Below are 11,883 nucleotides of genomic sequence, written 5' to 3' on the forward strand. Positions count from 1 at the left end.
CAATTACCTCTTAATAGCTCTTATATTAAAACAGCTTTTTTTTTTTTTTTTTTTTTTTAAAAAGTCTATATTTTAAATATATTCATTTAGAAATTACGTACAATATTACTTAGTCATTTTCAAAGCCCTTTTGTGTTGTTTATCTGTTTGTTTATTAAATTCTGTGTAAATAAAGAGCCGGGTGAGACTTGTTTCAGATTTGGCCTCTAACTCCTGTCAATTGATAAACACTGTGTTGGATCGCTTCTACATTCCGTCTCTTTATTTATTGACCCGTTTACAGCGGCGGCCATGTGTTGATGGGTTTATGCACCAGTCTGAACTCGGCTGCAGGTATCTGTTTCTGTTTCAGTCTGTCCTAGTGTCTGTCTCTGTGTGTTTTCTGGTTGCTATGGGTGGAGCCAACACAGCACCGCGTCTCTGGGGCCTCCTCTCGCATTATTTTCATCCATGCTTACGTCTGGGAGCCGTGTGTTCCGCATTCCTGAGCCTCTCACTCGGTACTTAAACGGGCTGATGCAACGACCTCCGCTCAGTCCTTAAAGCTGCCTGACTCCTGACTGCCTCAGCGTGACGTTTATTCTCACATTGCGGGATTTTTTTTTTTTTACTGATTTGGACGCAAAACAGGCAAGTGTGTGTTTTAACAGTCTGCTTTTAAGCTAGCGCGCAGTCACATTTTTTCCTCTTAGTTGGTTCAATATTTGCATATTGTTTTTCGCACTTTCTTTCCACCACGTCGTAAGGGATTTATAACACTATTTGTTTAGCTTGGCGGGAGGTCTTGCGCGACATTATTAATGAGTTATTTGCACATATTTAAGTGCGGTTTCTTACTCATTTTTAGCGAGAAAAGTGCTCGGCTTTTGAACGGCTGTAAAGTTTTCCGTCCGCCGCTGCCACAAACGGAGCCGTTAGGGACGTTGTTGTTCCAACTGTTGTGGCAACTGTCGTCTTTCCAGCTCGATATCTGGCCTCTGGAGATATTTTCATCTTCCATCATCCGTAGTGTCCGTCAGTCTGTTGAAGACGGTTATGTAACGCTATTACACACACTCTCTCTCTTTCTCTCTCTCTCTCTCTCTCTCTCACACACACACACACACACACACACACACACACAGAGCAGGTTGTACAGAAGTTGCCCGCTAGCTTAGCCGAGTGCTGCAGCAGTTAGACGCCCAGTAGCAGAGACGGTTTTGAGGCACTGTGGGGCCCCGGTCACTGCTTTCTAATAAGGTCCCCTACAAAAACAGCCCCCTGCTGAAATTGACAGAATAGCACCATAAATAATAAAGGAGTGTTTAGGTTTTTTTTTAAGTCTTTAATGCATCCATTTGTGTTGATCTTTCTTTTGATTTATACATTTTATTGTGACCTACTGAGCAGCAGACCAAATTTTAACACTTTGATCTGATTTAGATTTTTGTCAATTATAAGTGGACCTGGTTTAGACATATATTCATCTTGTTCTGGGATCTGGAACCTGTGATTCCAGAGGCCTATTAACTTTGGCCAATCATCATTTTGAATGTTATCATATTTTAATATATAAATGGAATAGGAAAGGTTTTGTGAAGTATCTATAAATGGGTTTTCCACAAGCTTCCATATTTATAGGAAACAGTGATGCTTTTCTTTCTTTTGAAACTCCAAATGGGTAATAAAATTGTGGCTCTTAGATATCACCACTAAACAAACAATTTATACACAGTAGTTATTTTTAAAACGTTAAAATCTCTTCTCATGCACACACATATATATAAATATATATATATATATATATATATATATATATATATATATATATATATATATATATATATATTTTTTTTTTTTTTTTTTTTTTTTTTTTTTCAAAACGTTAGGTTTTGCAGCTCTACTTAATATTAATTTTGGAAAATTTAGGAAAAAATCGATATTCATCCGCAAGTATCGTAACATCCAACTGTCACCTTGCTCACTCACTGCTTGCTTCGCCGGGAGAGTGATTAGGTTATCAGGTTTAGAGTGATTCCTTCAGACGTTAAGTGTCAAGGTTAAAAAGGTGTCAAACTATTCAGAGCAGGATACTCGGTGCACTTTATTTACTTTACAAATGCATGTAAGCTACAGTTTGCACTGTTTCAATTAAAAGAAACATGTTTTCTCACCACTTCTTTGATTCATTTTGTCCAGCTGTCGACTTTAAGTCTGTGTCCATGTCCAACCAGAGCCAGGTATTGTGTAGTTGGTGCTTTTAATCAGTTTTCAGTTAAATTATTTCAATCCAACTCTACAAGTCACAAAATGTCACCAAAATCACTCTGTCCCTCTAAAATCTTTCAGAAAATTGCAAAAGTGTATTGATTTGTATTGATTGCTGAATATCGCAATATATTGCGATATTCAGCAACCGTGAATATCGTGAGCAGAATATCGTGTATCGTATCGTGAGATTATTGTATCACTACAGCCCTACGAACTTGTGCAGCCTTAATCACGACACAGAAAGAGCTAGTCAAAAAGAGAAATAATGGTAGCTGCCATAAAAATAGTCATCTTTTCTTCTAAAGAAATTTGCATGCAGAACTAAGACTAATATGTTTAATTTCTCCCCTTTTAACTTCCATTATGTGCCCATGAACAATCCATTTCCTCCCCATGCTCTTAAACTTTTCCATATCACTATGTGTTTTCATAAATCATGAATGATCAGTCGTCCTCTTGTGTATTTCATTCTAACAATTTACTGTTTTCTAGAAACTGCATTTCATCTGTTTTCACTGATGATTACAGTTACAGTTGAGTCAGAGGTTACACAAGATGACATGACCACAAATTCAAAGAATACTTAAAAATAAACAGGTTGTCAAGGCAGATCCAACATGTTCCTGCGACAGAGTTAGATGTGTGAGACATTCTGTTGCGTGCGCCTCGGTTTTGTACCTGACTTTCTTGGGAGCAGTACGACAGGAAATGATTGTGGTCCCCAACTGATTTCTCAGTGCCGTTCTGGCTGATGCCGTTATATATATGTATTTTTTTTTTACATGGGATTTAATTTATTGCTCATTTGTTTTGTTTTTGTCTGTTTTGTTTTTTTAAATATACATTTGATTTGCTAGCATGCAAATTCCAAATTGTGACAGATATCCTCTTTGCTCCTGCAGGGCGTCCAAACACGGTTCATCATTGACAGAAGACGACTGACAAGTTCCCTCTGAGTAAGTATGAAGCATATCAAAATCTATTCAGTTTGCTTTGTTTCTAATTGAGACGCTCCCTTGAGTTCTAGCTTCTGCTCCACTGCACACAGACACAAAGACAAATCATGTCTTGGCTAATTCAACTTGAAACACGAGTGATGTAAATGAAGTGTGTAGTTTCAGCTGAGGCTGTGAGCTCAGATCGCCTCGCTCTTCTTTGCTTTGGCTCGTCACCGTGTACAAATTTGACTCGGCCAAATGCCAAATGAGGAAGGAGACACGTTTTGTGTCTTGGCCAGCCTCTCTACACTCAGTGACTTGAAGGTTAAAGGTCGTGTGTGCAGCATTAATGAGGATTTGTTGTGGTGGCTTGTGTTTGTGGCTTTGTGTTGGTTTCATCCCTTACAAGTTCAAAGGTTCACCCTGCAGGCAAGCCCCATCACCTGGTGCAGTTACATGCTTGTACAAATATACAGCCTCACTGGGGAAACTATTTGCACGGTTATATATATATATATATATATATATATATATATATATATATATATATATATATATATATATATATATATATATATATATATATATTTATATATATATATATATGTTTCCTTTGTGTCTGAGTGTGTGTGTGTTGTGGAGGGTTTAAATGCCCCAGCTCCTGCCCGGACACATCCGTGAGATGGTTTCCGCATAAGTGGAACACTGCGGTGGATTAATGGGAAAGGGCTGGCGAGCCGACGAGCAGCGCGGGCACCGACGGTTGTGGTGGTGGTGGTGGGGGGGCCTCGGAGGCTGGACGCGGGCGCACTGAGTTTATTTTAAGTAGAAATGCCTTCCAGCGCGTCTCCGGAGAGGTAGGATTGCCGGGCTCCGCTCCAGCTCGCTGAATAGACGGCAGACGCATTGCAGGCGAGCGAGCCAACTATGCAACAGCTCAGTAGTACTAATACTACTGCTGGGAGAGCAGCTATTCACTGCTCGGGGTATCACATTATCAGTATTAGCCCCTCATAAGCCTTTCCACATGGTTTATGAAAACAGTGCTCGACATGAACACCCAAAAAGGTGTAACCCTGAAAGAAAAATGTTTTTTTTTTTTTTTTTTTTTCTCATAGATATGATTTCCAGAGTTCTTGAATGTCATTTTGGGACAGCAGCCAGTTTTTTTTCTTTTTTTTTCTATTTAGAAAAAAAGCACCCCTTGCCAGAAAATATTGACCCAAAAACCCTGATCTTTTGCTCCTGGTTTCGAAGACACTGAACCTTGTTTGATCACTCCAGCAGCGCCTGCACCGTGCAAGTGTGTGCTTGACACGCTGCAGATGAGGAAACATCCGAGGACAAAGTATGAAAAAAGCGCCGAAGTGACAAGCGGCCGTTGCGCAACGCCCGGTGGTTGCTTCAGCAGGCTGGATTAAATCAAATTGTCTGAATGTGCTTTTCAGGGATTGCTCACAGCTTGCCTTAGATTTGTCACAGAAGCCATCTCTACATGGCGTAAAGAGCTTTTGTCTGCATTTTGTATATTTTGATTAATTTAATCCCCGTCTGAGCCGAGCTCATACTCGCTGCCGTGCGGTCTAATCTTGACTTACAACATGGGGGGAACAAAAGGTGAAAAAAAAAAAAAACAAATGCTAACATTATAATAAGTCAACCAGGACCACCCAGATGCACGGAGAAGATGTGTGTTTGAACGGGATGAAGCAAGCCAAGCAGGCCTCCAGACAATGATCTCACAGCAGGGGAAAAAAAAAAAAAAAACGAAAACAAAGATTTTTAGGCTTAGCTCTGCAGAAGTGCTTCATGCGTGTATTTCAGCATCATCGACAAAGACAGCAGATTAAACGTACACAAACAGAATAGCTCTTCACAACAGTCCCGTCTATCTGGAAAGAAATGAAAGCTGAAATGAAATATGTTTTGATCGCAACTTCCACTCTCGATCGCAGTTAACTTTTAATTCACGGTCTGCGTCTGGCCGCCACGCTCCAGCGAAAATAGAACAAAGGGCCGCAGACGCATTGATACCGTATATTTGGACTTTTTAAGTGTCCTGTCCTCGAGGAGAGTCTCTGCCAAACTTGCCGGTTCGCCACCCCCCCACCCCCCACACACACGCACCACGGAGGATTGCGAAACGCTGTAACTTAGCACCAGCGCGAAGGCCCCGGCTGAGTGCAGACGATGATGATGATCGCCAAGACCTTGGCCTGGAGATTGAGAGAGCGCGCCTTGGCTGCAGATTCTCTTCTCCCTGCTCTTATTCCTGTAAATTCTGTGCTTTTGTGAATTTACAGGGATAAAAACTCTTAAAGTTGTAATGCTTTCTATTATAAAGTAGAAGCTTATAAGAGCAGAGCGGCCTTGGAAAATCTGCGCCCTTTCCCAGGGTTTTCACACAGTTTGGAAAAACAAGCAAGGGAATATAGTTTGACACTTTATTCCCTAATTCCATTATCTAAATTTCCATCCATCACCTGGTTTTCGTGTGATGTAAGAGCTGCCCCAGATTTATAACTTTTGCATTTATACTTTGGCCACTGGATAAAGTACAAACTTTTAACTTAATTTAAAAATGTACCAGAACCCCCCCTGTGCTGAACCTCTAAATCGAATAAGGATATCGGGCCCCTGGCCATGCCTCTGGCTGCAGGTGAGAGCCTGAATTCCTCGGCCCCACTAATTGCATTCAGGAAACGGACACGTTTAGTAAAGCTGAAGACGGATAAATTATGCGAGCAGACAAAACCGGTGAACTGCACCACCTGCCCCCCCTCTGGCATATCCTCTCTTCACACACACCTGCCTCCTGCTAAGTCAGATCACACAGATATTTCTCTTGGGCTGAACGCCAGAGAATGAATGGAGTCGGCTTCCATTCCTCCGTGCGTAATAGTTGGCATTTCCGCTCCCGGCTCCTGCACCCAAACTCCCTGGTTTAGTTTTGTAGGTGACGGCCCGGAACGGTGCGGCAGTAGCTCGTTCTGCTCCGCCGCTGAAGCGCAGTTGCGTCATCCAGACACTGACCGCTAATCGTTAGCTGCAAGCTCCTGCTCGGAGGGTAGGAAAAAAAAACACACACACAGAAATACCCTCCTTTTCAAAAATATAGAATTCACTTTGACTCATCCTTTAGTGTTGTAATTACGCCCTGCAAGGCACGCATCAGCAAACTCCCCCACCTTGTGTCAGACAGACGGGGCTTCTGCAGAGTTTCATGTCCCACGGCTCGGATTCTCTGTCGAGTTTGCGAGGGGGATTTTCACACTCTTGAGACGAAGGTTAAAAGCAGCGACGTTTCTGCTCAGCTCTGGAGGGAGACTTTCCAAGAATAGAACGATATGAACTGTTCTGGAAACGCTTTGCAGCTTGAAACTGTTCTTTGTTTGTTTTTGGCTGCTGGCAAACCTGCCTCCAGGTTGCTTTGTTTTGTCTGATTTGACTCCACGCAGACAAGTAGTGCTGTTCATGTTTACATGCTGAATAAATGCGGTGGCTTTTAAAACATTTCTATAACTTCTCACCAGGACGTCTGAGGTTTATTCTGGCTGTGAGCTAAATTTGCATTGTCATTTTTCTAAACTCAGTTTTATAGTGACTGTGCTCTCACACATGTTGTGACATCATCTTTGTTTAACATAAATAAATAATAACCTCTCAGAGCAAGAAAGTTCATTAAAATATATCTTCTATTACACTTCTTTATGTAAAATTGATATCGGCAAATTAAAAGTATTACAAAAACCTCTTAACGGAAGTCTTCCACAAAAATTCAGATTTTTACGTCTGTACCTATCGATCAGAAATTAGCACAAACACGCCTAAACCCTCAGTGATCATTTGAGATCTCGGTTTGGTCTGCAGCCGACGCAGTGGATCTCTCCCGATCTGTACCCCTTGTTCTTTGACATCCTGTCTGCAAAATGAGAAATCCTTGAACACGCCGCCTAATCTCTCCTGGGACTGTCACAGGGTGGGGAGCAAGGATTTTCTTTTTCCTCTCTCTTTATGTCTTATTCCTCTTCTCTGTAGTAAAATCAAACGCTGGCTGCCAAGTAGTGCAAGTTTGAATAAATGTACAGTGGAAGAGACAGAGGAGGGAAGGGCTGCGAGGACTTGGGTAATAAAAATGAATCATGAGCCACTGGCTCCATTTTCTAGAGTAACAGAAATGTCATGAAGGACAATTAAGAGATATTTAATATATACTATTACATGTAGAGACGAAGCCAATCACGGGGAATTTCAAAGTTATCTAAGGTTTGTTTACGATGTATTTACCTTTTGTGCAACCTTCTGTGACCTCTACACCAGAGCCTGAAATCCTTCCACTATTGATTCACTTGTTTGGTCTCCATCATGCATTACAATCCCAACTGTGAAACCAGACTTAGTGCATGAGCAGGGTGGAGCTCATCAGAGCCGAGTTACATAACCCTGAGTTTTTATGACCTCCTTTACTGCCTTTGTAATAGACTTGAGTTTTTAAACTATACTGGTTTGAGGGGGGGAAGGGGGGCAAAGAGGACCAAAGAAAAATAGTCTAACTTTCAATCCAGTCATTGAGGCAGTCGGATAGTAAACCCACCAGCAGAGTCAGCTGTTTTCACAGCGCCTCACAATACGCGTCTTTGTTGGTTCCATATGAGAGGGGCTTTGTTCGGTCGGAGGCGAATCTGTGGAGGTTTCAGCTGCAGCTGAAAGCTCAGGAAGCGAATGTGAATAAAGCTATTAATCTCAAACTTCCAGCGCTATCATGTGCCCCCCTTTTGACGCTCGGCGTAGCCCCAGGGTTTGCTCGCTAGTCTCCGTCTGTTGTCAACTCGAGCTTCGGGTTGATCGGGCTTCAGGTGCGAAGGTGTTTTTGTGGAAAAATGATTTGCTCCTGCCCGTTTTCTTTCCCCTCTCCTCCTTCTCCTTCCCAGATTGCAGGGCTGGGCAGGGTAGAGTCTGTTCTCATCTGGTTTTTATTTAACCATCAGAGGTTTTCCAACTCAACTCGACCTCAAAGCAATTAGAGCGACGTCTTAATTCCCCGGCCTCTTCCTTTTTTATTCCTGCCCCACCGTGTCCCTAATTCCTCCCTGATTGCCTTAACGATGGCTGTGGTCAGACTCTGTAGAACTGCCCTAAATTATTGGAAGAAGGGCGGTGATTGAATGCACCAGCTTTTCTTTGATCTGCTGTGAATCCCTCCTAAAAAAAAAAAAAAATGGACACAGACGTCCAAAAGCAATAAAGTGATTGGAGCCATCGCCGCTTTGTTTACGCGATCAGAGCGAAGGCTGCCCAGGCTTCCCTTTGCATGCGAAACTACATCAATGAGTGTGTAACTGCTGACGGTGATGAGTTTGGTTTTTTTTTCTCTTTTACCAGCAGCTGACTAAAAAGATAACAGCTTTGAAAGCTGTTGACTTTCGATTGCATTCTTGGAACTGGCAACCTATATTTAAAACTTCTGATGACAAAGACAGATTTTTTTTTTTTTTCTTTTCAGAAGATGCATTTGATCATTTTCAACAGCGTTCCTCTTTCTTTTTCTGTACATTTAGTCTGTCGCACCTCTTAACTGGCAGTTTTACAACCGTCTAAATACTGGATTGCTGCAGTTCGACTGTGAACGTCTCCGCTAATCCTTCCCCCGTTCCCTTTTTCTTTTCTCTTGTAAACCACAGCGACGGCTTTGGCCGGGTTGGACATGATGCCGGGACAGATACCTGACCCTTCGCTGGCAGCAGGCTCCCTGCCCAGCCTCGGCCCGCTGGCGGGCATCTCGGCCACCACCCTCACCGACCAGCTGAAGCTGGCAGACTTTCACCAGCTGGGCACCATGCTGTCGCCGCTGCATTTCCTGGGGAGGCTGGGGAAGAGACCGCTGGCCATCAAGACAGAGGTGAGGAAATGTGTGACACAAACAGGACGGATGGGCGAAGCGGCGTTCAGGTCAGCATATATATAACACACAGGGAGTGACTGTCCCCACATGATTGTTTGCAGATGGACGAAGACGAAGAAAGAAGGAAACGAAGACGAGAGAAAAACAAAGTAGCGGCAGCGAGGTGCCGAAACAAAAAGAAGGAACGCACCGACTTCCTCCAAAGGGTGGGTTCATGACTCAGCCATTTGTACCAAGTAGCAGCAGAGAAGTTGGGGTCAAGAATAAACTGACTTTGTTTCACTAAGTTTCAGAAACAGCTTAATGCATTAAAATGACCATTACGGCGTCTGGTTAAGTTTTATTTAACTGGTTTAATTTCAAGATTCGCATACAAATGTTCATTCCATGAATACAAACTCATGGGACAATTAGGTAACAAAACTCCATGAGTAAAGAGAGAGTAGGAAGAGAAAATATATCTTCTATAGTCTGTTTTCTACTCATATTACAAAAACAGGCAACCATCTTTTTGGGAGTTGCCAAAAAAAAAAAAGTCTACACCATCTTTTTCAAAAAAGTAACAAAATAAATTTGTGTGATTTTATACTACTTGTCACCATTTTTAAAGATGGAATTGGCAGTGACATTTTTTTCTGGCTATGCACTACATTGAAAAGGATAAATTACTTGCAAAATTAGAATTAGGAAGCCATTAAAAACATAAAATAAATATACATATATATATTTTTTTTACCAAAGTCAGTACTTTTTCACTCTGTAAGAAACATCAGTGTGTTAAAGTTTACTACTTTCACTGCGTCTAATGGTTCCACGTCTCTCTTCAGGAATCGGAGCGCCTGGAAACGGTGAACTCGGAGCTGAAGGCCCAGATCGAGGAGCTCCGTCTGGAGAGGCAGCAGCTGATGGTGATGCTCAACCTCCACAGGCCCACCTGCATAGTGCGGACCGACAGCGTGAAAACACCCGAGAGCGAGGCCAACCCGCTGCTGGAGCAGCTGTCCGCCGAAACCAAGTGAGGCCCCGGGAGAAGAGCGGACTCAAAAGTCCTGCAAGCTGAACTTTGACTGCCGAGACAGACGTCTGAACAAAAACAAAAACAAAAAAACATACCTGGCAAAATGATTCTGAATGAGCACTTGAGCTCCAGGCTGGAGACTTTTGCCCAAAGATCTGAGGTTGTGGGGCTTCCTCAGTACTGCTACGAGGAGCTGGCTCTGTCCATTGGGGAGACTGGAAACACCCACTGTGCCTGTCATGTTGTTACTTCATCCATCTTTTCCTTAAAGGGACCAATGGCAGTAGACGATCCGGCTGGAGAACGCCCAGAGGATTGACACTAACAGCAACATGGTGCTCTGTTACCAAAGCCCTGCGTAGATTGACTTAGGAGTTCTGCAGTCTTCCTACGTATTCTAGTCATATTACACAGGTGTAGAGCTTTTAGGTTACAGCACCCAGTACAAAAAACACACCAGTGGGAGAACAGTATTTTTTTATTTTATTTTGTATTTTATACCCTGCCTCGACGACGGCAGGTACCGGTTGATCCGATTCGTGGTGGCGCTGGCGTCATGAGAAGCACATATTCACAAATTGTTTACACACTTATTTTTTAGACTTGTGTTTTCATCATTGTACTTGTTTTATACGGCTTTGTATACATGAAACATACAAAAATGCTTTGTTAATCACTTGATGTGATTTTTGTCTTTTTTCTCCCCCCGTCTTTCCTAATCTGTCAAACAGCTGCAAGAAGAAGCAGCTGAGTGTCTGCATCTGTATCTATGTACGAACCTGCATATCCTGAATAGATTAAAGTTTATTTTCTAACGAAGAGGAAGTACATGCCATTGTTTTTTTTTTTTGTTTTTTTTATACTTCTGATAAGCAACCGTTTCGAGTTTTCCGCAGAGATCTGCCATTATGACACCATCACTATCAAATATCAAACGTTGGGTAATCACGTCTTTTTCTTCCATGCAGGCGCATTGCCAGAATCGGGTCTTTACTTTGATTTTGCACAACTCTGAGAGGGACAGTCACGCTTTCATTTCCTTCTCTTTTGATTGCTTCGTTTTTATTCCTGGATCAGCAGAGAAAATGTGAAATGTGCAGACACGGCAGATGTTTGACTGACTAGGATCACCTATCACTCTACTACTTGCTGCCAGTCACTGATTGCCTCCACCAAGATACTTTGAGTAAATTCTCTTAGCTGAAAGCTTATACAGAGTGGCTGGTGTCCAGAATTTCCGACTGCGCTTTTATGGAAAACAGATACAATTCAGCTGCAGAAATCATTACATGAGCTCAAGAAACCCTCTGAAGGTCTGTCAGCTTGCTGCTTCATCCACAAATCCAAATGAAAGCCACAGTATGAAAAGGAAAGTTATCGCAGCTGACTTGCATGGGGCCAATCTAATAGTTTAATTAGATTTAATTAGAGCATTAATATGATCATATGTTTTTGCAGTGAGTCTATACTGCTACCAGACAATGCAGCCTCTGTTGCATCTTTCATTCCTGCCTAAACATGTGGTGTGATGGCTTGCCGCCCAGCCAGCATGCACGAGTCGCTGCCCCGGAGTACGAAGAGAGACGCATTTCAGGTGTCGCGTGCAGAGTAAAAAAAACCCCGCACAAACAGATGAGGGATGGGGCCACTGAAAAGCAGAAACGCTACACTGGAAGGGAAAGGTAGTCTGCTTTCAAAACAATTTGCATCTCGGTTCCCAAAACACGGTCCCAACGCAAAAACTCCCTGCAGCTCGGATCACACCGAAGCAAATT

General features: G+C 42.5%; 1 protein-coding gene across 1 annotated transcript; it reads left to right on the forward strand.

The window, feature by feature from the left end:
- The first annotated feature begins 206 nt into the window (after positions 1–206).
- LOC106920009 (jun dimerization protein 2-like) lies at positions 207–10,927 on the forward strand. The gene is made up of 5 exons (XM_014990755.2): positions 207–630; positions 3,153–3,206; positions 8,870–9,087; positions 9,192–9,296; positions 9,918–10,927. The coding sequence occupies exons 3-5, from the start codon at positions 8,893–8,895 to the stop codon at positions 10,107–10,109; spliced, it is 492 nt and encodes a 163-aa protein (XP_014846241.1). The 5' UTR covers positions 207–630; positions 3,153–3,206; positions 8,870–8,892; the 3' UTR covers positions 10,110–10,927.
- Positions 10,928–11,883: the final 956 nt, after the last annotated feature.

This window comes from Poecilia mexicana, unplaced genomic scaffold (genome assembly GCF_051168715.1).
Source record: "Poecilia mexicana isolate PSO_F unplaced genomic scaffold, ASM5116871v1 scaffold_21, whole genome shotgun sequence".
Taxonomy (NCBI): domain Eukaryota; kingdom Metazoa; phylum Chordata; class Actinopteri; order Cyprinodontiformes; family Poeciliidae; genus Poecilia; species Poecilia mexicana.

Excerpts from the sequence above, each read along its gene's own strand:
- LOC106920009 (XM_014990755.2), top strand. The coding sequence starts at position 8,893 with ATGATGCCGGGACAGATACCTGACCCTTCGCTGGCAGCAGGCTCCCTG. Across the intron at positions 9,088-9,191 it reads CGCTGGCCATCAAGACAGAG|ATGGACGAAGACGAAGAAAG; the intron begins GTGAGGAAATGT and ends GATTGTTTGCAG. Across the intron at positions 9,297-9,917 it reads GCACCGACTTCCTCCAAAGG|GAATCGGAGCGCCTGGAAAC; the intron begins GTGGGTTCATGA and ends GTCTCTCTTCAG.